Source organism: Camellia sinensis, chromosome 8 (assembly GCF_055761805.1).
Source record: "Camellia sinensis isolate YWXY chromosome 8, ASM5576180v1, whole genome shotgun sequence".
In the NCBI taxonomy this organism is placed as follows: domain Eukaryota; kingdom Viridiplantae; phylum Streptophyta; class Magnoliopsida; order Ericales; family Theaceae; genus Camellia; species Camellia sinensis.
Genome location: NC_138968.1, coordinates 155,217,374 through 155,238,954, shown reverse-complemented (window position 1 = coordinate 155,238,954; position 21,581 = coordinate 155,217,374). Strand labels below are relative to the sequence as shown.

At 34.7% G+C, this 21,581-nt stretch overlaps 1 protein-coding gene and 1 long non-coding RNA gene across 2 annotated transcripts; one reads left to right on the top strand and one right to left on the bottom strand.

Annotated features, from left to right (window-relative positions):
* The first annotated feature begins 2,481 nt into the window (after positions 1 to 2,481).
* Positions 2,482 to 4,904, top strand: LOC145796721 (uncharacterized). The gene is made up of 2 exons (XR_014337209.1): positions 2,482 to 2,617; positions 3,976 to 4,904. It is a non-coding gene; the product is annotated as an uncharacterized LOC145796721 (long non-coding RNA).
* Positions 4,905 to 13,208: 8,304 nt separating this feature from the next.
* Positions 13,209 to 17,725, bottom strand: LOC145798203 (uncharacterized). Its single transcript, XM_082885695.1, has 4 exons — positions 16,595 to 17,725; positions 13,737 to 13,835; positions 13,536 to 13,643; positions 13,209 to 13,460 (listed from the first exon to the last, which is right to left on the bottom strand). Exons 1-4 carry the CDS (start codon positions 17,723 to 17,725, stop codon positions 13,209 to 13,211), a joined length of 1,590 nt encoding a protein of 529 aa, XP_082741821.1.
* Positions 17,726 to 21,581: the final 3,856 nt, after the last annotated feature.

The window sequence follows — 21,581 nt, the reverse complement described above, 5'->3', positions numbered from 1 at the left end:
AGAACATTTCAGTTATGAGCTTTCATTGTTCATATCTCCTATTGATTTTGCCAAATGAAATAAGAGGAAGAATTTAAACTTGATTAGTTTAAAAAAATAAAAATCCCCTCAGATTCTATTTTATTTTTGATATCACACTTATGAGCTTGCACCTCATATATATATTTTTTAATTATCTTGTATAAAATCTGTATGCTTTTGCCAGAAATTGATTGTTAGTTCATGCTTAAATCGATTGTTAGATCATGCTCAACCACTTCACATATACTTTAAGTTTAATTTGTACTGGTATTAATTTATTTTAATTTATTTTATTTTTTTATTTTACTATTAGGCTTAATTTCTTTTATTTTTATTTTTTTCTCCTTATTATTTTTTGTTTGGACTTAATTTTTTTATTTTTTTTCTGCTTTTTAATTTCATTTTTCAGTACTTAAATATAAAAATAAAAACAAATCCAAAAACAAATATTTACATAAAAAAAAAACCCTTTATTTTTTTTCCGGCCATACGCCGATCAACATACACATATTTACATAAAAAAAAAAACTTCATTTTTTTACGGCCATACGCCAATCTTAATTATTCGCCTCTTCCACCGCTCTCTTCTTCTTTTTATCACCTAGGACGACCCTTGACGCCCCTGCTCCCGTGCTTTCGTCGAGAGTGACGACTCCCCGCTGACTATCAAAGGCCAAGAACGACGTTGCTCCAAATCGGGCCATGGAGGTGGTCTTCCGTTTAAGTTCTTTATTTTCGGCCTTCAGTGCGCCTATTTCTACTCGCGCATCCTTGTACATGCTCTGAAGCAAAGAGAGTTGGGCGTTGACCTGATGGAGCTCACTCGTCCTATTCTGCAATCGGTGAGCCAATTTTGTGGCTGCAGTCACCGTCTCCATACAAGACGTTAGTGTGAAATAATTGGCTTCAATGTCTGATTGAGCTGCCATGATTTGCTCAATCGTCATCATAAGAAGGTTAGGCAGAGGATTGACAGGAAGAGTAGGAGTAGGGGCACTCGGTCCAACAGAGCTTATGGGATCGTTCAGGTCCAAAAACAGAGTGTAACACCCCAACAATGCAAATTATAATTATCTGAGAGGTTGTTTGGGATGTTCTAAATAAGTACATTTTTTGTCTTTTTAGACTAAAAAAGTTGAGGAAAAAAATATGGATGTTTGGGTTAATTTTTTGACTTTTTATAAAAAAAATATGTATTAAAAAATTGTATAAATAATTGTGTGGGAGAAGATAGGTTAGGAGGCCGTACGGATGGAGAGAGGAACCGGTTGGGTGAGTGATGAGGAAATACTGTTTCCTTTTCGGTGATTGATTGGATGGTGTTGTTTGGTCCGTGGGGGCCCACCACAGGTCTCGTTTTTCTAATCGGAACCGTTCAATGTGTAGAACTCGTCGAGTACTATATGCTTGTAAAAAATCACGTTGATTGGATATTGATAGCTATTTGATCGTGTTATTTTTTTTGATTAACTGTTAACTGTTAACTGTAACAAAACTAATTTCATCATGTAGTTAGAGATATCCGATAGATGTGATTTTTTACAAATATATAGTACTAGACAAGTTCTACATATTGAACGGTTCAGATTATCAAAACGGGGACCCATGGTGAGCCCCTACGAGCCAAACTTTACTATTAAGATTTAGTGAATATTCTACTATAATTTTTTTTTTCTCTGTCACCGGTACCTCTCATCACGTCAGTCATCATTTCAGCCAACTTTTGATTTGTATTAATATTTGTTTATTAATATTTTAATATATTTTTTTTGATGAATAGTAATAACTTTTTAACTTTTTGTATAACTTTTTGACTTTTTGACCTTTTTGAAGGTTGCCAAACTTGGCTTGAATTATCTATGTGTTAATTGCGGATTATATGATTTAATTTGTGTATATTGTCCAAATTGGGAAATTATTTGTTGAGAATACAACTTTGGAATTGAAATTGATGACATAAATGGGTTCAGAAATCAAAATTGAGTACAAGGATATGTTAATTAGAATTTTTAGAGTTATCTGGGAAGTTTAATTAAAATTAAACTTGTCTGATTCGCTAATCTTAATAAGTTAAAATTAAATAATTGGATATGAAATTAGAGCCTAATTTACATTAGGCAAATTGAAACTATTCTGAATAAATTGAGTTTTATGATAACTTTGATTAATTGTATTTGTCCAAGATGTTGCATGATTAGTATCTAATTCAGCTCTATTCATGATTTAAAATTTCATTAAGTGTAGTAAGTGTTTGGGAATTTTGTGATGGTAAGTGTAGGAGATTAAATGTTGGTGGGTGTACTGAGATCTGGGTGTGTGTGTGTGCAGAGAAACCAGCGTGGGTGTGTGTATGTGATTACACGGGATGTGCAATTCAAATGGGAGGGTGTGTGTGTATAATCTAATGCTTAGAATGAAGGTTTTTATTCATTTGGTTCATTGTGTTGTGAATATATATATATATATATATAGAGAGAGAGAGAGAGAGGGGGAGAGGGAGAGAACTCATCTAGAGAGAGAGAGAGCTCAAGATTTTGAAGAGGAAGAAGAAGAGAGCTAGGAAGAGACCATCCTATAATCTGAAATCAAGCTCTAGGTAAGTGTTTATTTATGAATTAGACTCATCATATCTTTGGATTTAAGGAAATTATGGAGTTAATGTAAGAGAGAGCTCATAGATGATGAATATGGGAGATTAGCTCACATGCATGAACATTTATGTGTTCTAGTGTTGAATTCATGGAAGTAATTTGGTCTCTTGCATATATTTTGTCATAGAAAATCAAGACAGTTGAATTCCTTCATGCATGGATGATTTCATGAAGATTTATTTATATATTTTGCAATTCATGCATGGGTTTTCAAGATTGAAGGAAAATGTCATGGATTTTGAGGATTTAAATTTAATCAAGAAGAAATTATGCATGAGTTTTCCAACTTGAGGAGGAAACCTCCATGAAGTCAAAGATTAAACTTCGAGATTATGAGTTTAATGTTTTAATTTAAGGGTTTGAACTCTTTTCATGGGATTTGAGTTTCAATTTAAAGTTAAGAGTTTGTTGGAAGCTATAGATGGTACATTCAACATGTTTATGAGAGGTTTTAGGCCTTGATTTGCTTGAACATGAAGTTGAAATTGCGAATTTATATGTTTATGAGTTTCTGATTCAGTAATTTAAACATGACTGAATAATTGTAATTTAATGTGTATGAGCTTAATTTAAGTTTGATTGTGTAATTAGTGAACTTAATAAGGATTGGTTTATGATTAGATTATTTATATTTAATTAGTTTGGTTAATACATGGTTAAACATGTTTTAATTAGAGATTAAAGGAAATTAATAATCTAATTAACTCATAATTCTAGTCGTCTATATTTAAAAGCTTAAGTGAACTAAATATGTTTAAAATGATTGGGTATTGTGCTATGCATATTTGTGATTGTAGGTCACGAGTCAAAGATTGCTTGACCAATCGTTCTGGAAGCCCACTATAAATAACGTTATTGTAAAGATATGTTCATATGAATTATATTCTAAATGTGATTTGTTAAGTTATAATTTCTGAAATGATATTTGTTTACGTGAACGAATGTCCTATGTTTGAAATCTATTATGGCATCCATAGATAGTCCCAAGTCATGGGGGACGGCATGTTAATGCGGGTCCATGACATATATGTGATTACGAGATCTCGTTAGCCACTTCATTGTGGTGATATGTGTTTAATCGGTATCCAGAACCGATTACTCTAGTCAGAAGACGATATGTGATGTGTTCTATGAGATGTACCATTATGTTATGTTCTGATATGAGACTGATATGAATGATCGTGTCATGATTTGTTTTACGGATATGATATATTTGGAATTCGTTCATTAACCGCTTTAGTTTAATGTTATTCACTGGGTTTTAGCTCACTGTTTATATATATATATATATATATATGTATAGGTGAGCGTTCTGGAGGACAAGTCTAGAAGGAGTCTTTAGTCGAGCCACCGTTTTGAAGCCTACCACGTGGTTTGAGTGCCTTAGAGTTGAGGCTAGGCCTAGAAGGCCGTTGTCAAGCTTTTGATCATGCAATAAACTTTTATTATGTGCATATGTTATGTATAAGATGTTAAGTTATAAGTTATGTATTGAATGTGGGTAAATTAACGTTTTTGCATGTAAATATTTGTTCATATAGATGCATAGCTCATTGGACTATTGGTGTTTTTGTGTATTACTTCCGCTAGCCCCGATTGTTTGTGATTGTACAAGAAGGCCCATGGTAATCTCAAATTACTGGCCGGTTATGACGCCAAACTTATAGGGGTGGGTTTGGGTCGTGACACAGAGTGAGGGGACGGGATAAGGAAGCCATCAATTAGAGGTGAGAGGTGTCAAAGAAATGAGTTGCAGAGAAATAGAAGCGAACAGACTAAGGTTTGGCCTCCTCTGTTCAGTTTCTTTGTCTCTCGATGAGGAAGAAGAAATAGAAGAGAGTGGTGAAGAAGAGATAGAAGAGAATGGTGAAGAAGAAAATGGAAGAGTGTGTGATTAAGAAGAAGGCAAAATAGAAGAAGACAATAAGGGAGAGGGAGCCGAGGTGAGTACAAATCGAGGCCTGCTTTTGTCGGCCAATGACGTAAAAGTGAGGCCGCGTGTCAAATGCGTTTATCGAAGGAAAAAGAGAGACGTGAGAGAGTTGTATGTGTATGCATATATGTATATATATGTTTTGAATTGTATTGATGCCATTTATCCCTATCATTTTCCTCCTCCTCCTTCTCTTCCTCCTCCAGATTCTGACCCATGATTTCCTTTTGATAATGTCACAGGGGGCGAAAACTTATGATGTTATGATATTATGTATTATGGTATTATTTTCAAACTAATCCGATGTTATCTGATGTTATGTGTTTATAGTTTAATATCTTAATCTTATATCATGTTGTTGATTAAAGCATATTTATTACACATGTGCTAACCTATGTAATTAGAAATGAATTCAGGGAGCATGACTTGAGGGGGAGCCTTTCTTACTCCCAAATCAAATCAAAACATCATTGTGTGCCATCATTAAAAAGGGAGAGATTGTTAGACTTATTTATTTTGATGATTTATTTGAAAGAGAAAAATAGAATCAAAATTTATTTTGTCCCATTATTTCTCACATAAACCTTTATCCTAAATGTTGTTAGAATGTATTTAATATTTGATTAAATCAGGAGTTCAAACAGACCAAAACAGAGGTTCAAACAGCCCAAAAATAGAGGTTCAAACAGCCCAACACAGCAGCAGTTCAAAAGGTTCAAGTGGAAGATATTCAAATTAGTAATGATGGAATGGAAGAAATTTAAATTAGTAATGATGGAATACAACGGCTATAAACGGCAATAAATTCAAATTAATACAATGGCTATAAACGGTTATAAGTTTCATTATATATACCAAAGCTTCTAATGTAAACAAGTTACAAAAAATCAGAAAATATTCTTTGATCTATAATCACTCACATCTATTCTCTGAAAAATTCTCTGAGAAGTGTTCTTCAATTTTGTTTACATCATCTCTCAGAAATTATACACTAAGCCTTATAGCATTAAACTCATCTTTACGATGTGAAATTTACAGAAAAATCAAAACTTCATTTTATATATCTATCTTTAAGAGATAATTATTATAAGCTTTCTTTGAAAGCAAAAATATCATTTCATCTTGTAAAAGTGTTGCAAACACTATATTCTTGAAATCTTGAGAGTGATTGTGAATCACCTAAGATTTGCAAGGGTTTGGGCTTGTGATGTCTGTGTAAAATCTATGGAGGATTGCTCTATGTTTATGAGGTTGCTAGCACCCCTGTGAAGTTAGAAGATAGTGAAAAATCTCAAGTGAATCTTGAGGAGTAGATGCAGGCTTAGTTGAAGCCAAACCACTATAAATCTGTTTGTTTCCTCTTCCCTAATCTCTTTACTTTCCTGCTACTGCTATAGCTATCTAATATTCATGTGTTAATCATTTGATTTACCCTATATGTTAGTTATACTTCATTATTATTTTGCTTGATCATTTACTGCTAAGTTCATCATTGTGCTTGTTAATAATTTGTTGTACTAGTAGTTAATTTTATTAGGGTATTATTAATTTTAATTTGTAGAAACCTAATTCAGCCACCCTCTTAGGTTGCTTTTTGGGAACAACTTTGATTTTGGTTCAATGAGCTTTTCTCCACTAAAATTGAAATGAATCAAAAACTGGGTTGCGGAAATATTGTAACACCCCGAAATAAATACAATATACCCTTCTCATAACAACTCATGAGTAGCAACATAAATGAATTGGTAAGCTTTTATTAATCAAAGTTTGATATACAAGAAGTGACACATGTGATATACATTCATAAACAGTACATCCTGAATGTACAACATGTGTTGCAAGATGGTGAAAAGACATGAAAACTAAATAGATAATCCTATGCCTTAAAGGTTTACATCTTTCCAAGTCAATGTTTAGGTACATCAAAAGTGAGTCTTAATCTCAATACATATAAAGCGTTAGGCTTGTACAAAATTAAACACAAAATACAACACTAAGCCTTCAGTTCTACAGTCCTTCTAAGCTAAGTCCTTGGTGGAGGCATATCACTAACACCTAAAAATGGTTTTCCCATATAAGGTAAGCTAAAGTTCGGTAGAAATAATCTAACACAATATATGAATCTTAACAAAGATATATAAAAGTGAAATGTATATGCAATGCCCATATCAAAACGTTTTACAATTCTTTCCCAAAAATCATGCCATGCTCAGTTTATATCATAATTCTCAAATCATGTCCTTTACAATAGAAAACAAGGGGGAATTCTTAAACCGGTACAAAATTTCACGGATATTTCGTCTACGGGAAACTATCAAATAGCACCCATGTAAGCGTGGCCTATACAAGCGTTACTATTGCCATTTTACGAATATATCGTCCGCGGGAATCGGCACCAATGTATACGCACGTTTTTTTGGACTTTCATCTTGGACACATAGGCCAACTTCATTTGGTGATACACACATCTTTCCCACATTCACCCATTTTTCTCAAAATCATATACATTTGCAATGTATTAAATGAGCAACAATGTTCAATGCACATGGATAAAAATTAGTTTTAATTCACCTAATCCTCATATAATTTTTACAACACTCATAGCTATCCTCCATCGATAGCCCAAAATAGATATCTCTAATAAATAGAAAATTTCAATAATAATATACATTATTATCATTTCCAAGATGTGAGCGATATAACATATCTAACTCCACCATCATCATCAATACCCTCCATCACCATCATCAAAACGTGAACGATATTACAAAACCAACATCACCCTTCAATATTTTTCCAACACAAGTCAAACCTATGGTTTTAGAACAAAACTTCGTTTTCTTTCAAAATCATTTTTGAGTAGAAAAAGATATCATTTCAATTACATAAAACCCAATATCATTTCCATTATCTTTACAAGATCAATATTTGAAATTTTTAGGGCAAAATCCCATTTTCCTTTACAAATCATTTCCAAAGGTAAAAACCCATCACTTCATCATAGATCAGCAATAAACACCTTTTTACAAGCATTTCCAACAAACCATTTGAAAACCCCTCTTTTTTATCTCCAACCAAAATCTCCAAAAATCATAATATTGTTTTAGAAATAACAAATAACAAATAACTAAGTTAAAAATCATAAGAGGGTGCGGAGAATCTTTACCTCAAACTTAGAAGAGGAAGAAGGAAGAAAAACCCAAAAGTTGACGGTGACGAAACAACGATTTGCTCCAATCAAAACGAAGCCCTTGACAAGCTCTGTACTTAATCGGAGCAACGTAAGGAGATGCTTCTAAGTAAGTAGATCTGAAGATCTTTAAGCAAAAAAGTGAGTTTAGAGAGAAAGAAGAGTGACTCAAGGTTTAGAGAGGGGAAAGAGAAGAATAAGTGAAGAAAATGGTAAATAAGGGCCCTATTTATAATACTAGGTTAAAGTGAAATAAAGTCTCAAAGTCAACCCAAAAGAACAAGTCAAAATCCCCAAGAAGTAGGGCCTAAAACCGAACTAAAATTTAGAAAAAAAATCACAGAGGTCAACCCTTGTATCGGTGGTGTCGACCCTTCAAGAAGAATTGACAAAAGGACAATGCTAGCAGCAGACAAGGTGTCGACCCTTGGACCCAAGGTGTCGACACTAAATTTCATCAATTAAACCCCAAATTTTGCAGTAGACAAAGGTCAACCCTTCCCAAACTGGTATCGACCCTTGAGGCCAACAACAAAAGACAAGTGTCAACACTAAATTTCAGTAGCTATTCCAAGAATATAACAACAAGATGGCATCAACACCTCTAAAGTTGGTGTCGACCCTTGGAGTAGAACACAACAAGGAAAAAAAGGTAGTGTTGACACCAACAAAGACGATGTCAACCCCCGAAGCCAAAACCAAACATGAAAAAAAGGGAACGACCATCATGAATATTGTTTTCCAGATTCAGAAGCAATAAATGGGTCAGGTCTAAATCAGGATCGCTATAGATATCATATGTACTAGAGAAAGACAATCGGCCAAGATGTTCTTGGACCCAAGGTGTCGACACTAAATTTCAACAACTAAATCCCAAATTCTGCTGTAGACAAGAGTCGACCCTTCCCAGAGTAGTGTCGACCCTTGAGGCCAATAACAAAAGACAAGTGTCGACACTACCAAGGCTGGTGTCGACACTAAATTTCAATAGTTATTTCAAGAACATAACAGCAAGATGGTGTCGACACCTCCAAAGTTGGTTTCGACCCTTGGAGTAGAACAAGGCAAGGAAAAGAAGGCAGTGTCGACACCAACAAAGACGATGTCGACCCCCGAAGCCAAAACCAAGCATGAAGAAAAGTGAACGACCATCACGAATATTGTTTTTCAAATTCAAAAATAATAAATGGGTCGGGTCTAAATCAGGATCGCTATAGATATCATGTTGGATGTGGACCAGAGAGAGACAATTGACCAAGATGTTCTTCGACCTAAGGTGTCCTTGGACCCAAGGTGTTGACACTAAATTTCAGCAACTAAATCCCAAATTCTGCTGTAGACAAGGGTCGACCCTTCCCAAACTGGTATCAACTCTTGAGGCCAACAACAAAAAACAAATGTCGACACCACCAAGGCTGGTGTCGATACTAAATTTTAGTAGCTATTCCAAGAACATAGCAGCAAGATGGTGTCAACACCTCCAAAGCTAGTTTTGACCCTTGGAGTAGAACAAGGCAAGGAAAAGAAGGCAGTGTCAACACCAACAAAGACGGTGTCGGCCCCCGAAGCCAAAACCAAACATGAAGAAAAAGGAACGACCATCACAAATATTGTTTTCCAGATTCAAAAGTAATAAATGGATCGAGTCTAAATCAGGATCGCTATAGATATCATGTTGGATGTGGACTGGAGAGAGACAATCGACCAAGGTGTCCTTGGACCCAAGGTGTCGACACTAAATTTCAGCAACTAAATTCCAAATTCTGCTGTAGACAAGAGTCGACCCTTCCCAGAGTTGTGTCGACCCTTGAGGCCAATAACAAAAGACAAGTGTCGACACCACCAAGGCTGGTGTCGACACTAAATTTCAATAGTTATTCCAAGAACATAACAGCAAGATGGTGTCGACACCTCCAAAGTTGGTTTCGACCCTTGGAGTAGAACAAGGCAAGGAAAAGAAGGCAGTGTCGACACCAACAAAGACGATGTCGACCCCCGAAGCCAAAACCAAGCATGAAGAAAAGTGAACAACCATCACGAATATTGTTTTCCAGATTCAGAAGTAATAAATGGGTCGGGTCTAAATCAGGATCGCTATAGATATCATGTTGGACGTGGACTGGAGAGAGACAATCGACCAAAATGAGGATCAAATACTTGGGTCGGGGATTTTTCAGAGTCAGGGAAACCCGATCCCCGTTAAGGGATGGAGACGGGGGCAGGGGGGTGTTGGGTTCCTTGCCGGGGATCGGGATCAGGGGTCGGGAATTTTATACCTTCGAGGATCGACGATGGAGAGTGTAATCCCCGACCCCGGTCTGTTGCCATTCCTAATTGGCTATTCTTTTTTGAAATGAGGTTTCTCATCAATAAAACATATGTTTCCACTTCAATATTGATTACGCCCTCGCTTGGCAGAATGGGTTGGGGTGGGTTAGAATAAAAATAGTCAAAAAAAAAAGATAAAATAAACTTTTTAGGACCCATTTGGGAAGCAACGAAAAAAGCTAGCTTTTAGCTTTTAATGCATTTTTGGTCACATTCAAATCATAATCATTTTATTTTTTCTCTAACTAAAGTCAAAAAGTTCATCTCAAATGAGAATTTTTAATTCCAGACTAAAAAAATTTAAAAAGTCAACCCACATTCTAAAAGAATCCTAAATTTAAAGCCAATATTAGTTTAAGTCCATTTCTCAAAATCCAAAATTCAGCTGCAAGTAATTTATTATTATTTGCTATGTGATGGTCAAATCTCCCTCTCACGCCCTTGGTTTTTATTTTTGTGTAAAACTTTGAATAATGCCTAATATTATGACATGATCTACAAAATATGTTTAACAATAGTTATACTTTGAGATCTCTCATTGTCTATAATGTTTTCAGATTTATGCATTTTTTACAACACTTGAGAGGTATATGAATATAGAATGTGGCCCTAAAAAATTTGCCCCTAATGCCCCTAATTTCCATTTTTAGAAACTGTTTTCTTTTTTTCTTTCTTTTTTCCTTTTTTTTTTTTTTTTTTTTTACCTAAAGTGGAAATTTCGGGGCATTCGAGCCCCGAAATTCGGGCCCTCAAGCAGCGCCGCATGTTTAATTTGATGATCATAAAGTAATCATATATATATACATATACAATAATACAAAAATACTTGGGACTTGTAAATAAGCTTTCACGTGAGATACATATATGTGGTTGGCATCCATTTTAGCTCTTTTTTTGGGATCTTGTTTTTCCACAGAGCCGTCACTTCCAAGTCTTTAAATATTTTATTATTTTACAACACGCAATTCACGTGCCTCCTACTGTGCCCAACCTACATTCCACTCCGTTGACTAAGGTCCCGTTTGGGGCTTGAATTGATAGTTACAAAGTGAAAGAAATTATTATTATAAGTTTTTATATTATTTTTTATTTTTTATATTTTTTATAAAAGATTAAAAAAATAATTAAAATAGTCAATTTTAAAATGGGATTTTAGTTTTCGTTTGTGATGAACGTTTTTTTAGTCTGACGTTTTGATTATCTGACTATTTTAACGTAACAAAAAAGTTATATTTGAGATGATGATTGATTTTTTTTGTAATTAATTTGATAATTGTTAGAAACAAATAAAATAATTATGATTTAGATGAAATATTTTATTTTTTTAATTAAAATAACTTGTTTTGTCTTTATTGACTAAATTAGTCCAATTTTGCCTGCCAAACAGCCCCTTGGAGAGATTGAGCTCATCCTTCAATACTTGCATAGTTATCTCAGCTTGCTTCACACGAAAAACTATTAAGGTGATTAGGCCTTGTTTGGGATATTTAGCCCTGGTTGAGGATGTATTATTTTATTAATTTTTAATTTTTTATGAAAAATTATGTAAAAAAGAGAAAGAGGGATATGACAATATATAATAACTTTTTATTTTTTAGCTAAAATGATAGTTGACAAACGAGGCCTTAGTTTTGGCTAAAATAGTAAATAAAGATAAAAATAAAATAAAATTATTCACTGTGTTTGATTTCAATTTTGTGAATTCAATTTTCTAAAAATTAATTTTTTAATTTTTCGTATTATTTTATATTGTTACATCTTATATATCAATTAATCATTAAATTTTTACCAAAAAAAAACCACAAATCATTCCAAACAAGTAAATTTTTTCATTTCATTAAATAACTAAAAAATTAAAAAGGGCAAACTTCATTTTTTCATCCTATGGTTTAGGCCATGTGCAGATTACCCCATGACTTTTAAATATAACCACATAACTTTCCTGTGGTTGATAGAGTAATGTGCACCGTTAGCTTTTCCGTGTATTCTAACCGGCTGTGTAGTACACGCAAGAGTGGTGTGAGTGGGCATGAATTGATGATATTCCCTCGCAATGAAAAGACCAAAATGTCCCTAGGGTTAAATATAAAAGCTTACCTTGCTTTTTATATTACCTCGTTGCATTATATGTTGAGTTGCAGGTAGTCTACCCAACAAAAATGTCATCTTTAAGCATTAGAGGTGGAGAAGGACAAATGTTGAGGTTTATGAGCAAGAAATATGGTTGTGGGAGAAAAGCAGTCATTAGAATTATGGAGTCTGAGAAGCCTTCAAAAGGTAGGTTGTACTATGTTTGAGAAAATGTGGGTTTGAGGGGTTGTGATTTCTAAGCTTGGTGCAACCCAGTTGGATATGCTCCCATCTATGGAAGAGATGAGATTGATAATGAGAAGCCAAGAGTTGAGGAAGGTGTGTAGTTTAATGGAAGACTGATGAAGCTGGAGATGAAGATGGAGGCACTGACCATGATGATGGAGGCATCGATGGTGGTTTTGCTTATGTGTTTCATTTCCACCATGTTAATGTTCAGTATGAAATGAATTTGTAAGAATTTGTAAAGTGCTTTATGTACTTGATGTATGTTTGAAAGAAATGAAATTATGTTTATGAAACTTGTGATTTTTGTATGATTTTTTTTTACTGTAACATGATTTTTGTATGAATTTTTTTCTGTAACATTAAAAATTATTCCAACAAATTCATAATTTCTTTTACTAGAAAAAAATGCTTTCAAATTCTTAATTGTAAAAAAATCAACCCTGCTGAGTTTAATTGGAAAAAAATCAACAAATTCTTAATTTCTTTTACTGCATTCCAATGCAAAATATACAACCAACATTTCCAATACAAACAATGCTATTCAATACCAAAAAAAAAAAAAACTGAGATTCACAATGCTATTCAATACCAATCCATTTACAGAAGTATGCTGCATTTGAAAACTATTCTCAAAAATCATAACTCTAAATACAAAACGTAGCTTAAATACAAAAACCATAACTCTAAATACAAAACATAGCTCTATATACAAAAACCATAACTATAAGTGTTGTTTCATTACAAAAACCATAACTATAAGTATAGTCTACTTTGACCCAGTTGCCAGTTCTTTGTGCAGTCTCCTTGCTTTGATTGTCTCTAGTATAGAAGTTACTGAAATAGCATGCCCTCTGACATTAGCATTCACTCCAGCATTCACTCCAGTTCTTCCAACATTGACTGCAGAAGCAAATGCATTAATTGGTCCTCTACCTCTATCCCTCCCACCAACTGTGATTTCAGGTCCTTTGCCAGGACCACTTGATACCTTTCCACCATAGGTTGGTAGTTTTGTAGGCTGCAACAACATTTTCAATTAACAAACTGAAAAGTTACAAAATTAAAAAGTTGGTTATATAAACAAGTGAGTTACCTGAGTGGATGACCTAGTACTCCTCATCTTCAGTCCAATAGAAGCAATACTCATTGGTGGCTGAGATGCTGTTTGGCCTCCTCTTCTAGTTTGGATGTTACTGGACATCTAAGGCAAAAAAAATTTCAGTTAAGAACAAGTTGGGCAAACTACTCTTAGTTTCCTACTTGAAATTACAAGTCAACATTGAAAGTTGGTTACCTTATTTGATAGGATGTTTGTTGTTGGAGCAAGAGTAGGAGTACGAGCATGAGTAAAAATTGATGCAGGTTGAGATGATTGCCCAGTAATACATCTTTGCTGCAACAAACAAATTAAGTACAATAAATTAAGTATACAACAAACAAATAACAACATGTGTACAATAAATGAATGCATAAGTATACACTAACCTTTACAAATTTAGACTTAGGATGCAGTTTGTTTTTGCATGACCTCTGATTGTGCCCCTTCTACAAACACTTAGCACATGTGACATTGATGTTCTTCCTTGATGCCTTGTGTGGATTTCTTAGCTCATCTACTTGTTTGTTTCTTAACTTCTTTGGTCTTCCTGCTAATTTCTTTACTTCTGGTGGATTCAATTTCTGGACACCTTTCTCATACTCATGCATATCTGGAACTAGGTGTAACAACCCTCGTCACTGTTTACCGAATAACCACTGATTACCGTTAAACTGAAACTGATTATGATTGATAAGTGAACTGAATAAACTACTGAACTGACTGACTGAAATCTGAAACTGATTGATTGACTGTGTCTGTTTAAATGCATTTTCTATCTGTTGATTGTTAATTGATCTGTTCGTGTTTTCATGGTTGAATTGCGAATTGAAGGCCTTATCGGTGGCCGAATCTGAAACTGATTGTTGTTTTGTGTTAGTTAGAATTTGTAGGATTTTATGGCATATTTATCTGAAAACTGGTTAGGTATTATTAAATTAGATTAAATATTGACATTGCATAGTTGGCCTTATTTCCATTTTGCCATCCTTAGTGGCCACTACCTCAACATGGTGAGCCTTATTACACTTAGACACACATTGTTCAGCCACATTTGAGAAGCCAACCGACTTGAGAGAGTGAGAGGTAACAATAGCTTGAGTTCTTTACAATTTGGCTTGAATCTTGAGGAATTGAAAGCTTAAGTGCATAATTGAGCCTCTAAACTTGTAATTGAGGAATCTAGGTATGAATTTCATCATTCTTATTGTGTATTTAAGTCCCTTCTAGCATGGATTATGGTAGTTTAAAGAGCTAAGGCAAGAATTGGTTCATTAATGTTGAATTGGAGCTCATTCCATGCATGCATGTTTGAATTGTTGAATTTTAAGTTGTTTCCATGGAGAATTGTCACATGCATGCTCATAGTTATGTTAAGTCCATGCTTTCATCTTGTTTTTGTAAGAGTTAGCTCATTAGAGCATGAAATTGAAGCTTTGAAATGGTTTAAATTCATGCATGTTTGCATGTTTTTCATATTCATGAAAATTGGTTTGAATTGAGTTGTTTGAAACACCCTTGGCCTTTGATTTTACAAATTGAGCTTTGAATCATGTTAAAGTATGAGTTTTGAGGTGTTTTCTGGAAAATTAGCCCAAGAGGATCGAAATTTATGGTTTAAAACTTGGTTTTGAGCTTAAGGTTCAAATCTGGAATTTCCAGGATTTGGACTCAAGCTCGAGCGGGGTGACTGGCGCTCGAGCGTGGAAATCGTGCTCCTAGCATTTTTGTTCTGTTTTGAAGTCCGCTCGAGCGGAAGAATTGACGCTCGAGCAGGACATTGTGTCTCGTGCTTGAGCGGGTGTCGAGCGCCCAATCGAGCGTGATTTTCACCTATCCAGCACTTTTGACTGTTTTGCAGAACGCTCGAGCGGGTAAGTATACGTTCGAGCGGAAACCTTTGTCTGCATGTCCGCTCGAGCGGAGTAACCTACGCTCGAGCGTGACCCCTGTTTTTTGAAAATTCTGAAAATGCTTTTAAAGTGCATCTTTGCATCCTCATCTCATCCTATGCATTATTAGGCCTAGTTTAAGGCATCTTAATGAGGATATAGATGTAGAACCACACCAAGGCAAATTAGGGATTAAGTTATTATCTTTCCCAACTGTGTAGCTTAGCGTGTGTTCAATCTATAACTGTGTAGGGTTGGCGACTGGGGACGCGCTCTAGCTTACTGTAGCCCAGAACTCTGTGAGTAACAACTGTGTAAAGATATGTTCAAAAATGATTATCTTCTGAACAATTGAACTGTACTGTTTCTGAATTGATACTGTTAATAGAATGAATGTATGTTCTCTATTCTGAACTGTATTGTGGCATCCTTAGCAACTACTATTACTGACTGTTACTGTTACAGAGATCTCTGTCGGTTCTCTCGTTGGAACCACTACTGTTACTAACTGATGGCCATCATTTACTGTTCGATCTTTTAAGACCTATTTTTACTGTATTGTTATGCTAATTGATGTACCACATATGACTGTATCGACTGAACGACTGAAATACTGATTTAATGAACTGTTTTCATTACTGTAAGGACATTCATTCTTAACCCCTTTACGCATTGTGTTATTCACTGGGCTTTAGCTCACTGCTCATATATATATATATATATATGTAGGTGTACAGGCACCAAACCGCAGCTAGAAGCGTCGGGGTAAACTCCAGTTTTGTCGAGCCAACCTATGTGCCTCAATGCGAGGTTCCGAGCCTGTCAAGCTACGGCTTAGGGGTGTTTTTAATTTCCCCGTCTGTCTCTGTATCTGTTTTGTGCGACTGTACAGACTGTACTGTACTGTTTAATAGGGATTAGGTCCCTGAACTGAATGGTTGTATATATGTACATACTGTTTTGTCTGACTGTATATATATGAATGAAAAGTCTTTTTGCATACAGACTGTCACAGCTCATTGGACATTATTTATTTACTGTATTGGCTTCCGCCAGCCCCTGTACTCTGTATTATTGTATTACTGTTATGCAGGCCTTCGGTAATCTTGGAATACTGGCCGGTTACGGTGCTAAACCCATAGGGGCGGGTTTGGGTCGTGACACTAGGTATATCATGAATGCATAAGTATCCAAGTATCTAGACTTGCTATAATACTCATACACATAGGCTTCTGGCTGCTTATGATTGATTTGAATTGCACTGATGGCATGACTACAAGGCAAACCGGACAAATCCCATCTCTTGCAACTGCATATCCTAGTACTTAGCTCCACTATGTACTTCCTCTGAAAATGATCAACCTCAAATTCGAATTGTCCACACCAGGTTGCAAAGCAGTTCCTTGATTCCACCTTTAACTTCTCAAGTTTGTCATGAATATTAGGGCAAATTTCACCACTGTATTTTGCCATTCCAGCCTTTTTAACTTGAATCCTTTGCATCAATTTCCTTCTGATCCATTCAAACATGGATATTATTGGTAGCTCTCTAGCTTCTAGAATGTAAGAATTGAATGACTCACTCAAATTGTTCACAAGGATGTCACACTTGCTTCTTGGCAAAAAATGTGACATTGCACACAAAGCAGGGTCAATCTCCCTCAACCACTCCATAGTTGTCTTCCTATTTCCAGTCTTAAGATCAGCTTCTTCAATCTTCTTCATCCAATAATTGAATTCATGCATATTTCCAATTGATGCAGCTTTCCAGAATAGGTCTTTCAACACACAATCATTGTATTTTGTCTTGAAGTTACTATACATATGTCTCAAGCAGTACCAGTGATCTGCAGTAGGGTATAACTCTGCAAATGTTTCAACCAACCCCTTCTGTCTATCTGATATAAATGTCCACTCCATCTCCTCAAAACTCCTAATATCACTCATCAATTCCTGAAGAAACCAAGACCAAAAGGCTTTACATTCTATCTCAACCAAAGCTACTACAACAGAATACATGTTATCATTTCCATCTCTCCCAATAGCGCTGAGTAGCTGACCTTCAAAAATCTCTTTCAAATGACAACCATCTAGTCCTATTATTGGTCTACACCCTGCTAGAAATCCATCTTTCTGTGCACCAAGTCTGAAATACATTCTTTCAAATGTAGACTCTGTCTTTTCAGGAATAGTTATTATTGAAATGTGTAAGGTTGGATTTTTCGTAACAACGGTAGCTGTATAATCCTTAATCCTGTGATATTGCTCTGTCAAATCCCCTGCAATTATCTCCATTGCTTTTCTCTTTGCCCTATATATTTGAAATTTACTTGCATCTACCATTATCTCTCTTTTAATTTTTTTCTTGAAAAAAGTTATGTTAATGGAGGGGTCATCTCTCACCTCATCTACAAACTTCTTCCCCAAGTACTTAGAGTTGGCTTGTTTGTTGTTGTAATTCCTCCTACTTGAGTGTTTCCCCTCTAGAGTTTTGATCTAAAAGGTTGGGGTTCCCCCAAATGGAAAGCCATGTATCCTCCAAGTACAGCCATGCCAACAAATAGCAGTGATCCTAGCACTCTTATTTCTAATGTACCTTATATCATAATCATGTTCTATATTAAACTCCCTCAAATACTCTCTAAAAACTTAGGAATTGAGAAATTTCATTCCAACTACAAGTTTGGGATCCTTTATCATCCTTTCTGTGTATTCTGGGTATCCAGCATCATCTAATGACCCTTTAAGACTATTCAATTCATCATCACCATCATCAACATCTGAATACTAACCAACATCACTTGGTAAATTAATTTTAGGTGGTGGTCCTTCAGTTCTTCTGTGTGAGGTTTCATAAAAAAATGTCATCATTTGGACCCTCTAGGTCTTCATACAACCAACTTGGGTCATCACTTTCGTCTGCACTATCCTCAGAAGTCTCGGTATCACTATATTCTTCACTAACTATATAGTCCAAGTCCATAGAATCATCACTATCAGTTCTCTCTTCATCATTCAAAAATTCAATCTCACTCTGTGCACTGTCACTCCCATCAACCTCATTACCTTCTACAGACTCAGTGTTAAGAGTATGCTGCAACCCCTCATCATGTTGTATATCATTACCCTCATGTTGTGTATCACTACCCTCACATCCCTTACCCACATCCTCACCCTCAGCTACCTTTGCACTATCATTTGAGTCATTCCCAATGTCATCAACTATGATGTCAATATCAGACAAGTTTATATCAATAATGTCTGTGTCAATACCACATATGGCATTACCACCCTGTTCTACACCATTGGGATCAGACAACAACTCACCATTAGATGACAAAACCATAATATGATCTACACCCTTCTCTACATAAACTACTACATAATCCAAACCCTTATAAGCCTCAAGCATTTTCATCACATCAGCATCACTATATATTACTTTCAACCCAACATCTAAACTATAACCAGGTCATGCATAGTACATATTTATGCTTGCTCATTTTTCCACCAACTAGGTCATAATAAAGGTCTCTTAACTCAAACATAGACATTTTGTCAAGGTCACAATTCATTATTTCATTCACCCTACCACCCTCATAAACAACATGTGGATGAAAGAAAAAAATGGCCCCTATGGTGCATTTGAACAGTTATGAATTTATCTGACATTTTCAGCATTCACTCCTAAAGTAGAAAAGACTTTCATCAATACATTTTAGGACCACAACCCTAAACCCTAAACAGAGATATAGTCATGCATGTAACCAACATAAACTAAAATAATAAATAATTCCTAATCCTCAAACATATCACACAACACAGAAACATAATATAAAAGCATAAAGTAAAAAAAAAAAAAAAAAAAAAAAAAAAAAAAAAAAAACCTATTCTTCAGGCATAAAGTTAAAAGTTAATTGAAGAAGGAAACAAACAAAGTAATACACTAAGGATTAAGGATAAACTTCACATTTTCAGTGCATACCGCACACAAAACACAATGGCAATAAACAAACAAAGTTGTATAAACAAACAACCATAGGAGACCACAGTATATGAACAACTTTATATATACAAAAAACCACCATAGCAATAGGATATGAACAACTGCATCGCACACAGTGCCATGACAAAAAGTTAACCACTAATGGTACGAAAAAGGGAGGCACACAAACCCTAATATACAAAACAAACGGGACCACAGTACGTAGCAACAAAAAATACATCAACTAACATTCTATATACATATATATATATCAGTAAATCGAACTGAATGAAACACAAATTAAAAAGCAATGATCGAAAAAATACCTTGCAACTTATTCTTCGTGAACTTTTGGGCTTCGTTTGCTTCGTAAATCTCCAAATCAGTGACAATCGAACAATCGAAGCCCTACTTTCTCAAATCTATACACTATTTTGTTCAATTGAAACCCTAATCTGTTCAATCGAACAACCCTAATTTGTTGAATCATTCAATCGAACAACCGTAGTTTTCTTCACTTTCCTTTTCTCAGATGCACAACTTTTGGAAGTGAAACTGGTAAACAAGCTTTGATATATATATATACACAACGGCAAATTGGTCTTTTTACGTCTGTCATTCATGGTGTTAACGGTGCACATTACTCCATCAACCACAGGGGGGTTATGTGATTGTATTTCAAAGTCAGGGGGGAATCCGCACACGGCCTAAATCATAGGGGGGAAAAGTAAAGCTTGCCCAATTAAAAAATCAAATTCCCAAACAACATCTTAAAAACACCAGATTTCTTGACTAGTCCCCAAGTGCCAAGTCTATTAACATTTTTCATTCTTAAGATAAAATCATAATACACTGGGTTATTTTGGGAATTTAGTTAAAAGTTAATTTTTTTATTTTTTTTTTAAAAATGCGTAAAAAAATTTAGAAAGTGGGTTGCCTTTTTGGTTTTTTGACTATTTTAGCCTGGGGTTAAAAACCCTCGTTTGGGAAGTATGTTTTGACTTTTTTTACTTTTTGTGAGAGAAATAATATAATGATTATGGGTTAAATGTGATATTTTGTCTTATTGGGTTAAAAAGTCTATTTTATTTTTTTGTAAATATTTTAATCAAAAAATTCCAAACATCAACTTCCCAAATGAGCTCAAATAAGTGATATAACTTAAAATAGGTAAAAAGCTAAAAATTAAGTCCTCGTTTAGTTTTCTAATTGAGGCTAAAAAAGCACAAAAAGAAAAAATAAGCTATATAAGTCAATAAGACAAAATATTACTTTTTATCCATAATCATTATACTTTTTCTCTTATAAAAGTAAAAAACATCTCAAAACAAAAACCAAAAGAATCTAAAAAAATCAGACTAAAAAGGCCCAACATAAAAAAAATTGACTGAAAAATCAATGCCAAACAAATTCTAATTTTTAACTATGTTTTCAAAATAGTCCATTTTTAACAATTACAATACGTCTAAGTACATATCAAATTGTAAGACTAATAAGATGAGAGATGATGGGATAAAATTAAGTTTATAAATTAAAAAACAATTTATTGAACTAGTTGCCAAACTCCTGCTATTTTGTCGCAGTCGTAAAGCCTCTTCTTCCCAATCAAAGTTGTTGAAATTGGAGTTTTAAACTTGCCTGTAATAATAGGATGGATAGTATTTCACATATTGGCTTAGAACATCTCCAATGGTTCAGTAAATTTTTCACTAAATTTGAGTAAAAAAAAGATAATTTCCTTAATCTAACATGAGCAGCTTCAACCGTTGCACTGTAGCGTGCATCAAAACACTAGGGATGTCTGGTGAGACGACCAGCCGGTCGACCGGGCAATGTAACTCAAAAAAAAAAAATTTCCCTTCCATTTTTGTTCCCAATTTGTTTTCTCTTTCTTTTTCTCTCCATTACAGATGTAGGCTATGACTTGTGGATTCAGATACAGAATTATTGGAAGCATGGATTATCCCTTTTGACTGTTAATTAAGATTTATTCAAGAAAAACTTGTGATTTCGTCGTTCACTGATGTATAGAAGGATTTATTAGTTGAATAAGAGAAACCAACTCCTGCTAGTGACTCCAAGTATAGCATGTTTGCTTCTGTAGAAACATATATTTTAAGTTATTTATTGACAATTGAAATCACATTTGAGAGAGAGAGAGAGTTA

What these genes read in the sequence shown, in the direction of transcription:
- LOC145798203 (XM_082885695.1), bottom strand. Translation starts at nt 17,725, where the DNA reads ATGGAGATAATTGCAGGGGATTTGACAGAGCAATATCACAGGATTAAG. An exon ending in ATGCATTCATGATATACCTA is followed by an intron (nt 13,836 to 16,594) that starts GTGTCACGACCC and finishes TGTTTGTTGCAG; the next exon opens with CAAAGATGTATTACTGGGCA. An exon ending in CAAACATCCTATCAAATAAG is followed by an intron (nt 13,644 to 13,736) that starts GTAACCAACTTT and finishes TTTTTGCCTTAG; the next exon opens with ATGTCCAGTAACATCCAAAC.